At 51.6% G+C, this 19929-nt stretch overlaps 1 protein-coding gene across 10 annotated transcripts in view; it reads left to right on the top strand.

Moving 5' to 3' along the window:
* Window positions 1-19929, top strand: part of DNM2 (dynamin 2) — a 75591-nt gene that overhangs the window by 48887 nt on the left and 6775 nt on the right. For 3 of the 10 annotated variants that reach the window (XM_012729634.1, XM_012729633.1, XM_012729632.1), the window contains exons 9-17: window positions 1547-1614; window positions 2124-2262; window positions 4565-4651; window positions 6476-6546; window positions 7825-7854; window positions 9857-9908; window positions 10848-10859; window positions 14152-14265; window positions 19055-19164. In XM_012729634.1, coding sequence (XP_012585088.1) covers window positions 1547-1614; window positions 2124-2262; window positions 4565-4651; window positions 6476-6546; window positions 7825-7854; window positions 9857-9908; window positions 10848-10859; window positions 14152-14265; window positions 19055-19164 — 683 coding nt within the window. Of the gene's footprint in view, window positions 1-1546; window positions 1615-2123; window positions 2263-3453; window positions 3593-4564; window positions 4652-6475; window positions 6547-7824; window positions 7855-9856; window positions 9909-10847; window positions 10860-14151; window positions 14266-19054; window positions 19165-19929 lie in introns of all 10 variants that reach the window. The other 7 variants (XM_004689020.2, XM_012729635.1, XM_004689018.2 and 4 more) reach the window with 4 other exon arrangements.

Below are 19929 nucleotides of genomic sequence, written 5' to 3'. Positions count from 1 at the left end.
ATCTGTTCTCCACCAGAAGTCTGGTTTCCATCCTTCACCATATATGACTCCTCTGACCTAGTTTAGCCAACATCCTTCCCCCTTCCCCTCTGGGAACCACTCTTTTGTTCTGAAAGTCTCAGAATTTGTTTTTGTTTTATTTGTTCATTACTTTTGTGTCTTTGTTTTCCACATGAATAAAATCAGTGTTTTACCTTTTTCCTACATATGTGTTTGAGAGGGAAAATATTGTAACCCGCTTTTTTCATATGGCAGCCATCTTACCAAGCTAGTCATATACATTTCATGCATTGTTAGTGGCAAAACAGTCTTTTTTTTTTTTGAAGATTTGTTTACGCATACAGAACTGGGGTGCAGGCCAGAGGTGACAAGAGGATTCACCAGAGACAGATAGAGAAGCAGAATAGGCAGATCAATGACATAGACTGCTGAGGGGAGCAGCGGGAGAGTCAGGAGAGGTCTGCTGTGCCATGTGGGCCAGGATTGAACTCACTCTGAAGCAGCTGCTGCCAGCTTGCAGTGCTGTGCCTTAACCCCTTGTGCTACCAGGGAGGGCCAGCAAAACAGTCTTATTAGGTGTCCCATCATGCATTGAACCAGTCATTCATTTCCACTTTTCAACAGTGATGAATAGTTTATTCTTTGCTAATCCTCAAGAAAAAATTCTATAACATTTTAAACTACCAGGTGATAGTATGTTTTTGGAGGTTCTTAATTTGTACTGCACCTAAGAAAAAATTACATAAATTCATCACTTTTTGGCCTTTTTTTTTTTTTAATTTAAAGATTTATTTTTATTTATTTGTGTACATACAAGAACTGGGGTCTAGGCCAAAGGTCGGGGGGAGGTGAGAGGATTCACCAGAGATAGAATAGAACAGTTGATCTACTGAAATCTACTGCTGATTGGAGCAGCGGGTGAGAGAGAAGAGACCTGCTGCGCCATGTGGGTCAGCTCCCTGCGCAGGGATTGAACTTATGCCCCAGTGGCTGGTGATAGCACTTAGATTTTAACCCCTGTGCCACCAAGGAAGTCCTCACTTAGCCTTTGATTTACGTGAATTTACATTCTGTCAAAGAGTGTCAGTAAGGGGCCCTCCCTGGTGACACATTGGGTTAAAGCGCAGCACTGCAAAGCTAGCTAGCCCTAGTTGCTTCAGTGTGAGTTTGATCCCTGCCCTGGAAGGTGACCCACATGGCACAGCAGACCTCTCCTGTCTCGCCCACTGCTCTCGTCACTTGTGTACTTTGTCATTCGGCCTGTTCAGCTCCCCACTCTCTCTGGTGAATCCTCTCACCACCCTTCCACCTCTGGCCTATACCACTGTTCTGTATGCATGAATAAATAAATCGTTAAAAAAAGAGAGTGTGTGTTAATTTCAAAGCATTCTTGATGAAACTGGGTTTCAATGTTTTTTACATTTTGAGCAGTTAATATTTTGCCATGTAAATACAGCTGCATTCAGAAGATAACATTCCTGAAACACATACCCCTTTGGGCAGGTTTCCCAGATATCTCATATACCTTTGGCTTCTTTGTTCTCAGATGGAGTTTGATGAGAAGGACTTGAGACGGGAGATCAGCTATGCCATTAAGAATATCCATGGCGTCAGGCAAGTTCTACAGGGATAGCTATGTTCCCTTCATCTTTATGTTGCCATCCTCCAGATAGTCAGTCCCTCTGGGTACGCAGATCGAGATGCCGTAAGAGGTCCCTGGTGGTTTTCAGTAACTGTCCCTCTGGATCTCAGAGTACTTGAGGGCACGTGTGCTCAGTCCTGTATAGACCTGCTAGGTTCCACAGTACTGCTACCCTTGGGTTAAACTCGCCAGTGGGCATGAGCTGCTGTGGTCAGCTGAGAAAGCTCAGTATAAATTTGCTTGGGGTGGGGGCTATGAGGTTAGAGAGCCAGAGCTGAGTCACCATTATAAGAACTTGCATTTGTTCCCAGCATGGATCTCCCGTGCTGCCCATTTCCCCTCCATATACCAACAAATGTAATCATTCCAGTTGTCTGGTCTCACATGGCCTAGGGGACCCGACCCATGCCTATGACATTGCTGACCATGCTTTGTTTCTCTCTGACTTATCTCCCCTGTCCCTGGGTACGGATGGTTTTAGGACTGGGCTCTTCACCCCGGACATGGCATTCGAGGCCATTGTGAAAAAGCAGGTCGTCAAGCTGAAAGAGCCCTGTCTGAAATGTGTCGACCTGGTTATCCAGGAGCTAATCAATACAGTTAGGCAATGTACCAGTAAGGTATTGGACCCTCGGCAGGATGATTCCTGGCCTGTGGAAATGGGGAATGGGGGCTTGGTATCAGGCTCCCAGTGTTGCTTCAGCCTTTGCCCGGCCGGTGTTTTCCCCTCAAGCCCCAACCAGATCCCCTCGGTTTCCAAAAATATGGCCTCTTCCCAGAGGCTGGGACAGGAGCATTTTAGTCCTGGCACAAGTGGGGTATGCCAGCCCTGCAGAACTGGCCAGATGGTGGGCAGGCCTCCCTAGGACCCTGATACCAAGCCTAGCATGTGTCTGATGGAATTGGGGTTTTCATTGGGCTGTCGCTTTGTTGCCTTCTGGGAGCAGAGAGGGACCCCGCATCAGCTGCTGGAGGCCGAGTGCCTGCAACCTCCCTGGTCGCGCTTTTTTTTTTTTTGACAAAAGTCTGGCATTCTCCGGCATCTCAGGAGCCAGCCACTTCTCTGTCCCCACAGCACTCAGAAAGGCCAGACACCAGCAGCATAATGAGTACTCAGTCCCAGACTTCACAAAGCTACTGAACTCCTAAGGGCCTCCACCCACCCTTGCTCTATCCCCCAGAGCAGCTGACCTCAGATCCAATGGGTCACATGCTCTGTGTGCTGGTGTTCTCGGGCCACTGCCTCCACTCGGCAGGACGTGCCAGGCCCCTTATCCCCTGCCAGCCTGGTTCCCAGGGCAGCACGCTTTGGCCAAGCAGCTGAAGCGCTTCCTGTGGGCAGTTTGTGCTTGCACGTCCATGATGGTGGAGCGCTCTGGGTCGGCTTTCCAAGGCAAGACATTTCTGCTTGAGCCTTCTTTACTTAGTCTGGCAAAGCCCACATTTGCTTCTTAAGCTTCTTCAACTGGAAAATAGAAAAGGGTGGAGGGTGGGGGGGCCCAGATGGGTTGAAGGTGGTCATCCGAGAGCCCTTTTCACAATATGGAAACTGAAGGCCTCTATACTCCCATAGCTGTCCTTATGATGACACCAACCTGTGGCGCTAAACTCTGTGCCAGTGCCATCCCTGACTCAGGACGCCTCTTTGATCTGAAGCAGCTTCCGGGGCAAATGCGGGCACAGGCTCCTCCATGCATGTCACTAACCAGCTGATTCTCATTTCTTCTCTCTCTCTGTCTCCTGTCCCGCCTGTGTGGTCTGCACTGTCCCTGGGTGTCTTTCTACCTCGTCCTGCCCTCCTCATGACCCAGGACGGGGCTCTTCACCCCCGACATGGCCTTTGAAGCCATTGTGAAAAAACAGATTGTAAAACTCAAAGAGCCAAGTTTGAAGTGTGTTGACCTCGTGGTTTCAGAACTGGCCACGGTCATTAAAAGGTGTGCTGAGAAGGTAATAGAAGGTTTCGTTATTATCACCTATGCATTTGTCCCTGCCTTCTCCCTCCCATTTGTCAGTCTTGACCCAGCATCTGGGAAACGCTGCCTCGGCAGGGCCCCTCCCCACCTCTTGGGCCAGTGTCACTTGGTGACATCTGAGCTTTACATCAGCAGACAGAACGAAGGGTTGCAGCACATACATGTTCCACCTTTGCAGTTTTGGTACCAACTAACGGGAGGCGTCAAACGGGATAGGCAACCTGCAGGACTCAGTGCCAAGTGCCTGGAACCCTCAGAAAAAGAGGGTCTCGCAGGAAACCCTAGGAGTGAAACACATCAGCAGGTTGCAGGCCTGTGTGTTCTTAGTCTCAGGCCATTTAATGAGTGATTTGGTGCACAGTTCAGTTTCTCCAGCTTATGAACTTGACACAAACTGCAGAAGGTGGACTTCCTGTGTGTTTGCCACAAAGACGAGGGGCACTGGGCTGTGGAAGGAGCGGGTTCTGTTGATCAGATGATGGAGATGGTTGTCTGCAAAGGGGTCCCTCCGAGGTAGGTGGCCCAGATGTTGCCCCAAACATCCTCATCAGGTGCTGTGCACTTAGGAGCTGGCAGGGGGGCCTCACTCCAATGCCCTAATGGCTCTAGTGACAGAAGCCTCCTTCCTCTCTCCCAGTGCTGGTTGGGAGGCAGATGGTGGTCACCACAGGGTGGCAGACACACCACCTGCTCTCCCTACTCTTTCCACCTCTGAATCACATTCTCCAAAAGCGTTTCTGCTCGTGTGGGCACCTCTTGGGCCCACCGTCCCCTACCATCCCCTTCTTGTCTCTTGACTGGCACTATAATGAGACAAGAAAGGGGTAGGGGCTCTGTGGGCCTTTCATATCACCTCCCTTCCCTTCTCCCTGCATTTTCCATGTGGTTCATGCTACTTCCCATACCATGGGGACCCCACCAATGCCTCCATTCTGCTTCCCCCCAGCTCACCTCCTACCCCCGGTTACGAGAGGAGACGGAACGAATCGTCACCACTCACATCCGGGAACGGGAAGGGAAAACCAAGGAGCAGGTATTAGCACTTATTTTGCTTTTCTAGTATAATTTACATACAGTAAATCCTGAATATACCGTTCTTCGAGTTTTGCAAATGTATATAGCAAGGTAATTCCCCTTCTGTATCAATCAAAATTCACAGCAGTTCTGTCACTCCCTCCACCCCAAATTCCCAGCTTTTGCCCCCTTCTTATCAACTCCCCCTCCCCCCAAGTCCCCGGTCCTGGAACCACAGGGCTGCTCCCTGTTCCTGTAGTTTTGCGTTTTCCAGAAAGGATTTGTACGCCATAGGTGCTTGATTCTGACCACCTATGCTCGGAGGAATGCATGCAGGACTCACCCCTGTCTGTTGTAGTTTGTTGCTTGGGTGCTGAGCAGCCTTCCATGGCTTGGTGGACACTTGGGCAGCATTTTGTGTTTTAACATTTTCTTGTGAAAACCATCCAAGCACGCAATGATCGAGAGGTGGTGCACCCACACACATACATGCAGCAGAAGTCTCATCTGGCCCCGGCTGAGCCGAAGGCTGTCATTCCCCTTTCATGTGACCCACCTCCTGGCCTAAGTCACGTTCACACTTTGCGCTGTGGTCTCTGCAGCTGTTTGTTTAAACCAGAAGAGAAATAAGCCTTCATCTCCTACTTGTTTGTAATATCATGTCTGGAACAGGCCTCTCCCCTAGACACTGATAGAGAAGAGAAACTGGCTTATTTGACCCTCAGACTCAGCCCTTCCCTTAGCTTCTGTGGCTTCTATCTATGGCCTGGAAGGTATATCAGAAGCTTGAGACATTCCAGGTTTTTTTGTTGTTGTTGTTTTGTTTTTTGTTTTTTTACCATCAGTGGCAAAGATGCTGCCCTCCTTTCATACGTGCCATGGTCCCCAGCTGCCCCAGCATCCACACTACTCCGAGGTAGTAGGACTCCGGCCTGACAGAATCAACAAAGGTGGCTCCTACAGGCAGAGCCCAGCACATTTTCTGGCAATCCCACAGTCTGAGTGCCTGGCCCATTTTATCCTTAAGGGCTCAGAGGCCAGTGAGGAGAAAGAGCAGGATCCTGCCTGCGGGCCCGTCTCTTGCCTGAGATGACTTCCCAGCTTACTCACGTGTGCCCTTGCGTGTGTTTCATTTTAATGTCCTCTCCTAGTCACATTACCTTTGTCCCTTTTGGGTAGGGAGGGAACTTTGCTGTGTGAAGAAGCTGGTTGTACAGAGTAAGGATTGTACTAACACAGGTGAAGTGGGGAGACCCAGAGGCCAGAGCGGGGAGGATGGAGAGGTCACATCCCTGCCCTTTACCCCACCCTAGTCATCTGTGGGGGGGAAGGGGAGAGAGGACTAAGGAGATGCCCAGAGACCCTTCACCTCCAGCCTTATTTTTCCTCAGTTTTGCTGTCTTAATGTGGCCCTTCTGCTGGGCACTAAAAAGTTTATACGTTGTGAATTATGTAATCTTGTCTAGTCAGGTCTCTCATCTTCCCACTACACAGCCCGGTGACATGTCACCCAGGGTGACACTCAGCAGCTGAACTGGGTGGGACCAATGCCCCTGTGGCCACCCAGCCCCAGAGGACTTCTCCCTGATTGTCACACTAGCCTGTCTCACTCTGTGCCTCTGATCTAGCCAGACTTCTTGATGTCTGAAGGCACCCATGCCCCCTTCCCCTTGTGGACAAGCCCTAGGTGTTTGTGGTGGGAGGGGGCCAGGGCCATGTACTTGTGGCCCCTGTTCTCCTGGGGGAAGCAGCCTGGTTCTTAACCCCGAGCTGGTGGGTACAGAAAGTGCTCCTCCTTGCCCCACTCTACTGTACACTCACAGTGACCCCCGCTTTCCCCCAGATTCTGCTTCTGATTGATATCGAGCAGTCCTACATCAACACGAACCATGAGGACTTCATTGGATTTGCCAAGTATGTACATGCACTTTTCAGGACAGCGGTGGGCAGGGTGGCACCAGTGCCACCCTGGGAAGTGGTCAAGTTGGGATTTCCTCAGTGGGTTGGGGCAAGAGGATCTTGCCAGAGGTCCTGAGGTGAATCATCTGAGAGATGGCCCCTGAGCCAAGAGCAGCCCCAATCCCATTGTCCATAATGTGTCTCCTGTGGTCAGACTCATCAGGAATGTGAAGCCAACAGCATTCAGTGCTTCCTTCCTCGCAGTACTTTTGAGGCTTTCCTCAATTCATGTATAGTGTTCCTAGGTACCCCCATTTGCAGCCACCCCTTTCATAGAGTACTTCAGGTGTCCAGAGTTATAGGGGCCACTCTTGGGCAATGCTGCTCATGATCTCCATGGGTTCCATCCCTATAGTGTAGATTTAAGACGAGAAGCTTCTGTGTACCCAGATAAGGAGCCAGAGTACAGAACTCCGATTTTTTTCAAGAGGAAGAATAAACATACTGGTGGTGAGGTCACCCACTGGTTCTATCAATTCCTGGGGCCCCCTCTGCAAGCTTGGATTTCCCAAGGATTGTTCTAGTGGCCCATGAAATCTTACTCTAAGCCCATGACAGAGGCCACCCACCTGTATTTATTCCCAAGCTTGCTTACATGCTGTCTAGTCCCATGCCCTGTAATACATAGTAGCAGCACAGACCCAAGGCCCTCGAGGAGGGCGCCTGGGCAGTGCGGATGGTGGTGTCCCTGCTGTGGGCAATGTGGGCCCCATGGGAGTCCAGAGGGCAGCCTTCTGGGCTGTCTCCAGCATTTGATAGACTCCTTTGAGGAGGGGCTGGGCTAGAAAGTCTCTGTCTAAGTAGTTGCCTGGGTAGAACATTACACTCAACACACTTGACTGAACAGTTACTGTATGTTGGTTAGATGGTAAGTGAGTGGAATGATTGAAGGAAGAAATGGGGACATGATCAGAAACTTCTCCTAGAATATACATGACCGAGCAAGTCGCTCTTACTGGACTGGCTCTGCTAGGGGTGGGTTTGGGGGTCTCAGGCAGCACCTTTGATGCAGCTTGGCTTCTGGGGAGGCAGCCTCTCCTCCTGTTCCCTCAGCAGCCAGGAATGTATGGACTGAAAACGCTGGTACCCCCTCTCGGTTTACTGCTATTTTCCTTATCTTGATATCTCTGCTTCTCATACTTCATTCACAGTTCCTTCTCACAATTTCTCCTGTTTTTCCTTTGACCACACCACTCTTTCCTCTGGATTCCTGGGCCTTCCCACTTCCCCCAGCTGTTACTATACTGAGCAGCTGGTGACCGGGTGGGTATTGCCTGCTGTGTGCCTTTTTCCTGGTGTGTAAATGGGGACACCCTGGCTGGGGGAGGTCCCAGGGTACCAGGCTTGTCCTGGCCCTGGATGAGATGTTCCAAGCACCCACTGAATAGCTGTGGAGCCCTTTCCCAGAACCTTTGAACTCAGTTGATGAACAAGCCATACTTGGACCCTGCCCCTTCCTACTCCACAAGCAGTGGTGTTAACAAATTATCGCAAGGAAGGTGAGCATTGGACAGGAGGTTACACAAGGCGCTTTTGAGAAGGAAATAAGGGATGTGGCCTGACAGAACCTTCCCCCCAGAATATCACGACAGCCAGATGTGAGGCACAAGTGCCTGGGATGGGGTCTGGGGAGGGTGGCCCTGGTGTAGGAGGCAGGGAACCGAAGCTGAGCAGCAGGAGCATGGGAGAGACACAACCAAGATCAGGTGGGAGTGAGCGGCCATTGCAGAACAGTTCTGTTAGGCCTTGAGATTCCCTCTCTGCCCTCCATCAAGAAATCCCTAATTGAGTGAAGGCAAGATAAGGGACAGCCACATGGCTGCCAGGCGAAGATAAGGGCCGAGAAACTGTTAGAAGTAGTCCATCGTGGCCCTCATGAGCTTCCAGCCATTGCTGTGGGTGGCCCCTCCTCCTTCAGACACTATTTGTCAAACTTCTTCCTGTACTTACATGTTGTGGGTGGTTTCCTCACTGCCTTGTAAACATTTTTAAAAGCCCTGTAGTAATCTCACCAAATGTTAGAAAATTGTTGGATAAAATTGGCCCTCCCTGGTGGCGCAGTGGGTTAGGATGCAGCACTGCAAGCCAGCCACAGCCGCTTCAGTGCGAGTTCAATCCCCAGGTGATCCACATGGCGCAGCAGACCTCTCCTGACCCACCCGCTGCTCCCCTCAGTGTACTTCGTTCAACTGCCTGTTCTGCTCCCGACTCTGTCTCTGGTGAATCCTCTCACTGCCCCCACACCTCTGGTCTGTACCTCAGTTCTGTGTGCATAAATAAACCTTTTTAAAAAATCTCACCTTCATTCATAAGTTCCAACTTTACTCTTCTAGTAGGAACAAAAACCTATTTTCTACACACACACACTCACACATTTCCTTTTCCAACAGCCTGCTTGAATTTTAAGGTAAAAACCCCAGACACAGTAAGGAAATGAACAAAAATGGTTTACTTTTTCCGTATTGTTCCAAATGTTCCAGCTAAAGCAATAGGGTAAGACAAGACAATGATGATGTTTGATTACCAAGAAATATTAAATATTTACAGGTGCTAATGTTATCATCCAAGTCAGAGGAGGTTGGAGGAGTTTACTAGGCACACACATACAAAATACAATGTGTGGTGCAAACTAGCTAGGAAACAGGATAGGTGAAAAGAGACCTGGGACTAGACAGACTAGAAGGGACTTTGTAGAAACACACCCTGTTGACTTCGCTTGTCTTCTCAGTTGGCTCAGGAGCCATCTGAGATGAGTGATGTTTACATGGCAAGCAGCTGTTTCTGAGGCTCATCACCCAAACCGGAGAGCCCTGGTGGGCTCAGGTGCCACCTGGTAGGACCTGGTGGCAAGGTTGGAATAGTAGGAATGGAAAGAACCTTCAAGTTTTTAGCCACCTACCAGCCAGGCACTCTAGTTATTCTGGAGCAATCATGGCCACCTCCCAACCACGTGGGACTCCAGCTTTTCATGCCCCCTCTTGGAAACTGCAGGATCCACTGACTTGCGGAAACAGCTGCACGCTCAGGAATGTCTGAGACCAGGGCCGGGAAGCTTTGGTTTTAACTCAGTATTTTCTTGTTCTACGAGCCTGAGCTGTTTTCCTTGGGCAGCACTATGTGTAGGGGCCTCTCTCTGCCTCTGCTGGTCACTTCACTCCCCTCCCCACCTATGGAAGAGAAACCCCCACCTGGGCCACAATGGCCTTTTGATCCTCATCCCACTCAGCAAATTGCCGCATGAATCCTCTCTGTGCTCTGGTTTCAGTGCCCAGCAGAGGAACACACAGCTGAACAAGAAGAGAGCCATCCCCAACCAGGTAGCCACCCTTCCACAGCCTACACCTCCACCTTGGCGGCGGGAGGGCATTATGGGACCGCCAGTCCAGTGCTGGTACGGGTGCCGAGTACACCCTACCAGAAGCTGGCACCTTAGCCCCAGACCCTTCCACCCCCAACCTCTCAAGTCCACCGAGGTTTTGATGTGTCAGGAAAGCGAGTTGAGAGCTGAAGCTCTGGCAGGGCCTAGGGAACAAATTTCATAAACCCATGACATCCTGTCTGACACCCGAGGTCACAGAACTTGACCCTCGAGAGAAGGGCAGCCCCATCACCTATGGTGTCTGTAGCCAAATTGAGGTCTCAGTCCCAGCCCCAGGGACTTGGAATCTGTGGGAGAGGGCTGGATGGGGAGCTGTGTTGTGATCAGCAGTTCTGGGGAGCCAGGTTGTGCGCTGAGCCCACACCTGGAGAAACCCAGAGCCTGAGAAAGGAATGTCGCTTTTGATGTGCTCCCAGCCAGAGGCCATGTGAAATATGAACATATTTATATATGCCAGTATTAGGTGCCTTTTTTTATTTCAAGAAAACACCTCATCCCTGCAAAGATTGCTCCCAGTTTCCCCCACTTCTCCACTTGGGGGGAGGGGTAGCTCTGCTGTTAGCTGCACGACTATAGAACCCTCTGGAAAAAGAAGGATGTAACCGCTGCATGATTTTTATTTTGCGCTTGCCATAGGTAATACGTATGTTGTTGCTTTTTTGTTTCAGGAGATGATAATGAATTAAATATTAACACCATGAATATAATTAATAGCATGTAATTTTTTTTCTTTTGCTGTTTTTCCTCCTGCTCTTCTTCTTCTTCCATTTTTGTGCTTTTCCTGCTTTTTTCTCTGTTCCCTCATGTCCCTTTCGTCTCTTTTCTTCCACCTGCTACTCTTTGATTTACCCACCACCCTAACTTTGCATTTTCAAAGGGGGAGATCTTGGTAAGTACCCGTTTAGTGTGGTAGCGAACCTTAGCGACCCTAGCAGTAACAGAGACCCTGCCGTCCTGTAACATCCCCTTCCCCCCCAAAATAACACGACTAACCATCAAGCTAACCTAAAATCCCTGTGTCGCGATGCAGGCCTAGTGTCGCCCTGGGCATAAGCCATAAGCCAACTCACATAGACACTAACTTGACCTCTGCCCTGTTGGAGAGCCCTCTTCAGTTCATTCCTGACAGGTTGACCTGGTTTCCTATAAGTTGGGATGGCAAACACTGGGCTGATGCTCCATGCCTCTCTCTTCACAGTCCTGGCCAAGGAAAGATTTTGCTCAGACCTTACTGGAACTTGTTCTTGCTACTGCCACTCCTCTTTCCATCACAATACAGAAATGTTCCGCTCTTGCTCTCACGGCAGACTTCACTCATTGATCCAGTACTCTTTCCCTTGTGCTTATCTCCTGTTAACGTGCCTGTGTCAGACATCACTAACCAAGCCTGGCATTCTTTCCTAAGCATGTCACCCATTCCCTTTTCTGTGGCAAATGTGACTGACCACCCAAGGTGTTTTTTCCCCATTCCTGTGCCTATGACAAAATGACTGACCTGGGAACTTTCTCCTGGATGCTGCCTCTATCCTGCCTCTAGGGCAGATATGATTATTGATGAGACCACTTCGTTCCATTTGCATCTTTCCATTATCTTTGCCTGTGGCAGATATCATTAATTGATCTAACATTCTTTCCCCATTGCACCCAAAATTGTCCAGGCAGCTCCTGCCCATGGGTCAGCGTGGGCCCCTCCCCCAGATGAATGGTATCTGCCATCCCTGTTGTAGGTGACACCTCTTCTGTGTGTGGCTTGGCCTAGCCCAGCAATGGCAGAAGCTGCTCACATCTGGGAGTTGAGCTCTTTTCAAGGTGGTCCCCTCGGGGCAGCTGGCCTCGCCCCTTGGTGAGGTCTCCAGCACAGAGGCCTCCTTCTCAAGATACTCTCCTATTCCCAGCTACTGGGGCACTGTATAGACCTCTGCTGACCTTCAGCAGAGATCTTTCCAGGAGCTGAGCTGTGATTCTGTGGCTGAACCTCATTGTGCCCAGGGTCTGGAGACTGCAGAAATGGCCAAAGTTCTTGGGGGGCAGGGGTGATTGTTCTTCGACCCTTGGTGTCTGCTTTCCCCAAGTATCACCAGCCCTGGTGCCTTTCCTGTCTGTGCAACTCAGACCAGCCTGTCACCGGGGAAAACTGGGCCATCTTGCTAGCAGGCCCAGCTGTGCTGCTGTCTTCCTGCCGCCCATGCCGCCCTGGTGGCCCTGTCCCCTCGGGGGAGTGCCTGCATGCCTGTCGCTGTACACCCTAAAAGAATGGGAAACTTGCCTGCCTCTTCTGTTCTTGCACCCCCACCCACTCCCATGTCTCACTCCAGCTCTTCCTCACCTAAGCACAGTCACTAACGGGATGTGCCCCCTTGGGTGCAAATCAGGCTTTTAGATGTGGGAACCTAGTCGCTCCTTTTGCTCTAGCTTAGCCCCTCACCTTCCCTCCTGGGGTAGAACCTTGTCTCCTACTCCATTTGGGTAGCTCTCTGGGTAGCCTGAAAATAGGGCCGCAGGGCTTCCCCAGACCTTATCAGCAGCCTTCTGCTCTGAGGCTCAGCCATGCCATCCCTGGCAGCACTGTCCAGGCCCTGCCAGCTGGCTGCTAACCAAGGGTACAGCAGGCCATGGCACATAGCCCCCTGACAACCAGACTGGGTCACAGAGCGTAAAAGCCTCCCTGTGAGGATTTCTCCTCTGGGAAGGGCCAATCCACACCCCCACTCTCCTGGCTGTCAGTCAGTGACTCAACTGAGATTTACTGGCAGTTCCTGGAGAGAACCAGACAGCTTTGGGGCTGGGCCTGGTTGCCAGAACAGGGATTCCTTAGGTCCCATGCTGTGCCCTTGACCTTATCAAGGTCTTCCAGGTAGCATCTCTTAGTGTCCCCAGTCTGAGCATGGACTTCTGCATGGCACAGGAGCCCCTGGGTGCTTTATGGCCATCTCCACCTTCATAGGCGGTGAGGCTGAGATCCCAAAACCAGCTACAGGGGTGACCCTGTTACTAAGGGCAAATCAGGGCAGGCTCAGATAGCATGTGGACCCCAGAGTAATCACTTCAGCCCAAACTCTAGTGCTCCTGCTCCACCCCATGCTGGAGTGGGGGGGCTCAACGGCAGCCCTTCCCAAATGTCTGTGGCCATGCACAGCGCGCCCTCTGCAGCTTGATGCATCTGCCGCTGCCCTGGCTGCAGGTGGCCCTGCCTGTGCTTCCCACTGCCCCAGGGTCAGAGTTCTCAAGCCAGATTGGTAGGGGCTCTGGCCCACTCTTGCCACCATGGCCCAGGGAATTATGGGAGAATGACTCCTCTGGGCTGCCTGCATTTAGCTGTCAGGTGAGTCCCCCCACTAGAGTTGGGTCCTGCCTTCCGCTCATAAGGCCGCTATGGCCAGACAGCTCCCATCCATGGGGCCCCCCAGCCCAGAACCCTATGTGTCAGTCAAAGACAAGTGGGACCACTGGACTGAAATCAGGATGGGGCGTGCTCCCCTGGAGGTTCCCTGGAATCAGTCTTTTGCTACCAGACCTCCAGGTGGAGACTTTCCTTTATCCTTTCCCTCAGAAAAGACCCTGTGGGGAAGGGAACCCTGCCTATAAACACTGGTCAGGGCAGGTCCCTATGACCACCGAGCACACCCTCACCCAGTCCTGGTGAGCCAGGCAGATGAGCTGACAGAGCTGGCATGTTAAATCTCGGCTAGTCTACCCACAAAGGAGATCAAAAGAACCACTCCATTGCGTGGGTGACTACCTGCCCCTCCAACACCACCTTCCAGTGAGCATGAGGGCAGGGGCCACGGGCATCCTGTACCCACATCTCATCAAAACAACAGCAGCTCTTGCATTGTCACATCCCGTGTGATGAGGACCCAAACACCAGCATTGGACCCCTCTTTCGGACCCCTCTGCCACCTGTGCTAACTCATTTTAACCGTGTGCAAAGGGGTTCCCTCGGCCCTGTTCCTTGGCACCCCTGGATCTGTGAGTGAGTAGGTGTCTGCCTGGGTGTCCCATGTTCGTTTCCAGCAGGAGGTGCTTGGGGCAAGGCAGAGTGGGGTGTCTGGCTTTGGGCTGGAAGTGTGTCTGTCAGGGTCTGGGCTTCCTTCCCTTTTCTGGGCATAAGCACTGGTCGCTGCACTGGGGCGGGTGGGCTGAGCTAGGGTACCCCCACTGAGCCTTACCTTCCTCGCCAGGTGATCCGCCGGGGCTGGTTGACCATTAACAACATCAGCCTGATGAAGGGTGGCTCCAAGGAGTACTGGTTTGTGCTGACAGCTGAGTCACTGTCCTGGTACAAGGATGAAGAGGTAAGTGATAGGTGGGGCAGTTGGGCAGCATTGGGGGCTGTTCCCCTGGGTGGCATGCACTGATTTGCCTGCTCATTTGGATAAGTTCCCTGAGTGCCACTGTGCCTCAGGGTTCACCACTGGGATGGTAATGATGAGCCAGATTCTAAGCATCATAAGGCACCTCACTCTGCCCCATGTGGGGCCCAGCCCCTAAAGAGGAAAATGGGGTGAGGGGAAGCCATCAACAAATTGGAACGGGATCCCCACCTCCAAAGTCACGGCAAATTGGGCCCTGTATTTCACTAGAAGGGCCAGAACCTGAGGTTAGGAACTCAGGCCCATAACCAGCCTGCTGAGTGCTCAAGTTGCACTGCCCAGAGGCAGTACAGACTCATCCAGCCCTTAGCCTGTCTGGGCTTCAGTTTCCTCAACTACGAAGTGGGGGTGAAATGGCCCCTGTGGAGCGTGTAAGGTGTTTTTAGCTATGTCTTGAACATTTCACTCGTGGCTGTCCTTACCCAGAGAAAGTGGGGGCTTCTAAGTATGGCAACAGGAATTACAACTCCAATGGCAGCATGAGCTGGGTGCTGACTGCCAGGTCCCTCCTTCATCTTGACATAGCCTCCTGTCCTTAACAGAACAACTTAATCTGAGAGGCCTGGGAGTTGTTGCTCTGAGCAGGCCAGTTGGATTCCAAGGGTCCCCAGTAAGGGGCACTGTGCTTATTAGTTTTCTCAGGTTGTACAGTGGGAGGCCCACAACTGAGGTGGTGTTAGGTCTGTTGGGGCAAGTGTCAGAGACCCAAGTTGAAGACACTCCTAAAGTTTGTTTCTTGCTATGTCCCGGTAAACTTGATGGCTTAGCACTGCAAGGCTGACTGGCCTCCTTGTGACACAAGGGTCTGCCACTGTACCCGTCACATGTGGACCTCTAGCAACCCTTGTGAAGGAAAAGAAGGGCCTGTGGAGAAAGGCGTGTGCATCACTCTGTTCATGGACTCCCACCCCCCACCCCACTCCCAGCCAGAAGCTAGTCACTCTGCCACCAGCAGAAGCGGGGCTCTTCTGGTCACCTCAAGAGCTGCCCCACCTTGCTCTTTCTCTAGGGGGATTTATGAAGCAACCCCATGGAAATGGCCCACATCAGGGGCCTCACTGATAGATAACCCTCATCCAGGTGGGCAGGCCTGTATATTTCTGCATGGGCAGGTGGGGGTGGGGATGGGGGTGAAACTCCAGGCCCTTGTTTTCCTTGCTGGCTCCCAGAGCCTCCAAGGCCATATATGAGAGTACCTACCCTCCTCCTCCTAGTCCTCACACTTCATGTGGGAACAAGGAAACAGGCTTAAGTAGGATTACAGAGTGGGGAAGGGTCCCTGAATAGGAACTATGAGGCCAGAGATTTATCTCTGGGACCTCCCAACGACCCAGGAGCCCCAAGCTCCCTGTTTAGGGCCCTGTTTGGTCAGCTGTTTCTTAGCCAGGGTGGGAAGGGGTGGAAATGTCTTAAGACTCTAGAGCTGGCAACCTCTCAGGGTTTGGATGCAAAAGAGAGGGAAACCAGGTGTCCTCAAAGAACCCATATGACCAGATTAGCTTCTTAAAATGGCTGGGGTAAGGGAGTGAGGTTAATGCTTTCTAACTTTCTCCTCCTCTGCCCCTGCAGTCTGAAATCCTGTCTCCTCTCTGTGACTTCAGCTATCAGGCAAGCTAATGGCTGGTCCCTGCATTTTGCTGGAAGTGTAGGGGTCATCTGGGGCCTCCAGGGTGGGAATGCCAGGCCTGTTACAGAGGGGCTTCTGGCCAAACCCCAGCCTGGTAGTTCCCCGAATGGTGGCATCACAAGTCCAATTATAAGAGCTTCTCAACTTTAAAAAAATATATATTTACTTATGCATATAGAACTGGGGTACAGGCCAAAGGTGCAGGGATGCTAAGAGGATTCACCAGAGACAGTGGGGAGCAGAACAGGCAGATAGAGGAAGTACACTGCCGAGGGGACCAGTGGGTGGGCCAGGAGAGGTCTGCTGCGCCATGTGGATCACCTCCTGGGGCGGGGATTGAACTCACACTGAAGCGGCTGTGGCTAGCTTGCAGTGCTGTGTCCTAACCCATTGCACCACCAGGGAGGGTCCAGGTATTTATCTTTTGAGGGGCACTACATTTTTCCCTTATCTTGGGATTGAAAGGAGAGCCAAACACCTCTTGGGCCCCCTAACCAGAGGCAGGGAAGTGTGGGAGGAGTGTCGAGCACCTGCAGTAATGAGAACCAGCAGAGCTGTGAAAGAGGCGCCCGTGTGCCCCAGGCACAAGGCAGGTTCAGATCCAGAGGGGGCCAGACTAAAATCCTCATCACCCAAGTTAGAACCCCAGCAAGGACCCTGAGACAGTCACATGTGCAGTGACTGCCCATGGCAGGCAGGCTCACTTCTCAGAGAAATCTCAGACAGGCAAGCCTTTGCTATGTCTTTATTTACAAAATAAATAGGAGGTACTGGTTATCGAAGTGAGAGTCGGGCCAGAGACGCCTCGCCCTCACCCAGTGCTGGCGCTCCCTCTGCCTTTCCTTGGAGCCTTTTTAGCCACCCAGGTGCTTCTTCTTTACTCCAGAATATTCTATGAGTCTATACCCTATGGGAAACAGGGTGTTGAACAGTTAACACTCACCTCCAACTCTGCCTCGCTGAGGGGTAGCCGCAAATTTAGGGGGCCATCCTGACATGCTGCTTGCCTGAGCCCAGCCTAACCAGTGTGCAGACTACTGTACACATTCATAACACCCTGAACAGGTAGTCTGAACACTGGGTTGGCGGGGCTGGCTGTCCATCCTGCAGGCCCCCTGGGTGGTAGCAGGAACACGGCGCTTCAGCTCCTCCACGCAGGCAAAGAAGCCAGTGCTCTGCCTGTAATGATCAGCTCCGTCTTTATTGACGTGGCAAGACTGGGGCCAACTCGCATCTGGAGAAAGTTGTGGGTTTTCAGGAAATCCTAGTGAGGGTGGGAGGGGCAGTGGGGGAAGTGGATAGAGGCGGGTGGAAAGAGGGCTTGGGTCAGGGCCTCTCTGTGCAGGTCTCTGGGTGGGGGCGGGGTAGGCCACTTGCATGCCTCTGTATGTGTGTGTTGTGTGTTTTTGTATGCATGCCGCAGCATCAAGACACTAGGCCAAATCATGCAGTAAGCAGTTCCAGATGTGGTGTCTCACTTGGGGCCCAAAAGGCCTATGACTCAGTTACTTAGCCTGGCCAGCCAACTAGAAGCTTCCTGCCTCATGGCACAACAGGGCGGAGGCAGCAAAGGCCCTTCCACACGCCAAAGCTAGAGGCAAACAGACAAAAGAAAATTTTTCATATATGCACCTCAGTCCTTATCCTGCACCTTGATGGCAAGACTTCAGTCACCTTTAATGAGGCAAAAAGGGTATGTGACTTGCCCAAAGTCATACAGCTGGGACGGGCAGAGCCCATCTGAGCTCAAACACTGAATATCAGAGCTCATGTATCAAGTTTGTCTCCCTTTCCACAGCCCTAAAATTGCCAGTGACTTCTGCTCACCAAGGAGCCCCTGACCCCCACCCATTACCATGACTGCTCTTGAATTAAAAGGCAGCAAACCACGTTGAGCCTTCTAGGAACAGGAACAGGATACATGTGACAGGAGGACTGCTAGGTGAGAGGAGCTGTCTATCCTCTTCCAAGATGCCTAAGAAGTGAAAGGCCAGGAAGGTCACAGAGAGACCTGGCTTTGGGTAATACAGCTCTGGCTTCTGAAACCCCACTGTGGCTTACTTGCTATGTGGCCCTAGGTGGAGCACTTCCCTGGCAGGGATGCTGGGAAGGAGTCTGTAAAATGATGGACAAGCAGGAGTTGGTATTAGTCTCCGAAATCTGTCACAGGTCACATAGGCGTGAGTCAGGGGTCCTGTCTCTGTGCTCTGGTCTCCTGATGCACCTGTGGGGCCCAATCCACAAGCATACAGTAAGTGCTTCGCCAACTTCAGTGGATGAACATTGGCTCCAGAACTCCCATGTCATAACTTCAAGCACCAGCCCTGTGCCCCTGGCCAAAGGACACATTCTCGCTTTTGTTGGCGTCCCCAGCGTTCTGGGGACTGCCTGGTCAGCATTCAGCAGTGCTTCCTGAATACACTCACCACTTAGAAGCAAGTGACACTTCTTCAGCTTAGGCTTTGAGGCATTAACCCACCAGGGGGGGCGGGGAAGTCTTGCTTTCCAGATCTGTGTTTGAAGCTGCCCTTCTCTCTCTGCCTCAGCCTCCTTTTCTAGAAAATGGGGCCATAGTAGTAAACTCACGCACAGGCTCATTGTGAAGACATAAGTAATGGTTTCATTCTTGTAAACTGGAGGGGAAAAGTGGTTGGATTCTTGGGATTTCCAGCATCTGCCTAGTGTTAGCAGAGAACAAAAGTCAGGAGTCCCTGTCAAGCGTCAAGGAAAGAGTGCATTTGGGGTAAGGTGATGAAAGGCCTCATCAAAAATGTCAGCTGCACAAATACCTGAAGGAGGCAGGGAGGGAGCTGTGTAGACATTCTGAAGATTCTGCTGCAGGCAGAGGCCCTGGGTGTGCAAAGGTCCCGGGATGGGAGCCCAGGGGATGTTGAGAGTGTCAACAAAGTTGGGTGTTGGGGCAATGAGTGAGCAGGAGATGGTGGCACAGGAGTTAATTTCTGTAAAGTGACCTGCACTGACTGGCATCAGGCATTGGGGGTGGTCCTTGAAGTAGAGTCCAGCCTGGGGCATCCTCAGCTTCATTAAATAATGCTGGCTGACCCATTCATCTTCCATCCTCAGGAGAAAGAGAAGAAATACATGCTGCCCCTGGACAACCTCAAGATCCGTGATGTGGAGAAGGGCTTCATGTCTAACAAGCATGTGTTTGCCATCTTCAACACGGAGCAGAGGTAAGGATGGGGTCCCAGAAACGTCACTCAGTCACTTAGCAGTGTCTACTGAGCACATGAACAGTCCACGCCCTGGACTCTTAAGTTCTCAAAAGAAGGTCTGTCCAGAAACAAGAATGTGCTTTTGATGGGTAACTTGGAGAGCGCTGCCTGGGGTGCTCACATGCGCTCTCTGGTGTCTGTTGTGGGAATGGCAGGCCAGGACACAAGGGAGGTGGTCTAGGTGGGAGCTAGTGGCAACTGGACCAGGTGGAGCCTGGGTCATGGAGTGGGGAGGGGTGGGTTCTGAAAGAATTAGAACTGACCAGACTCCTGGTAGTTATGGGTGTGAGAGAGAGAGAGTGGTGTTGCTGGTTCTGCAAAGCTACTCCCTCACCACTGATAGAGTTCCAAACCTAGGCTTCACGTGACACTTGAAGGCTTGTCAGCCTTGGCCATGCCTGCCTTATGGGACAGGACAGGGTTCCTGTGACATAGAGTCTGGCCTGTGGAACCTTCTGTCAATGCCTGATAGCATCTGTCTTTCCTCCCACCTAAGCTGGTGCGTCTTGCACTCACAGGCTGCAAGACTTGCCAGCACTTACACACCTTCACTGGCTATCGTAATGCTGGTTCTAGACAGCCCCACATTCCTACTTGTCCCCCAGAAATCAGGCCAAATTCTAGACCTTCGCTATTCAATGCAGCAGCCAGTGACCACACAGGGCTATTTAAATCTAAGGTAGCTGATGTGGAATGAAATCCTTTCATGATGAACTTAATGTA

Source organism: Condylura cristata, unplaced genomic scaffold (assembly GCF_000260355.1).
Source record: "Condylura cristata isolate star-nosed mole 26May11 unplaced genomic scaffold, ConCri1.0 scaffold00025, whole genome shotgun sequence".
NCBI classification, from domain to species: Eukaryota; Metazoa; Chordata; class Mammalia; order Eulipotyphla; family Talpidae; genus Condylura; species Condylura cristata.
This window is presented reverse-complemented; position numbering and strand designations above follow the sequence as displayed.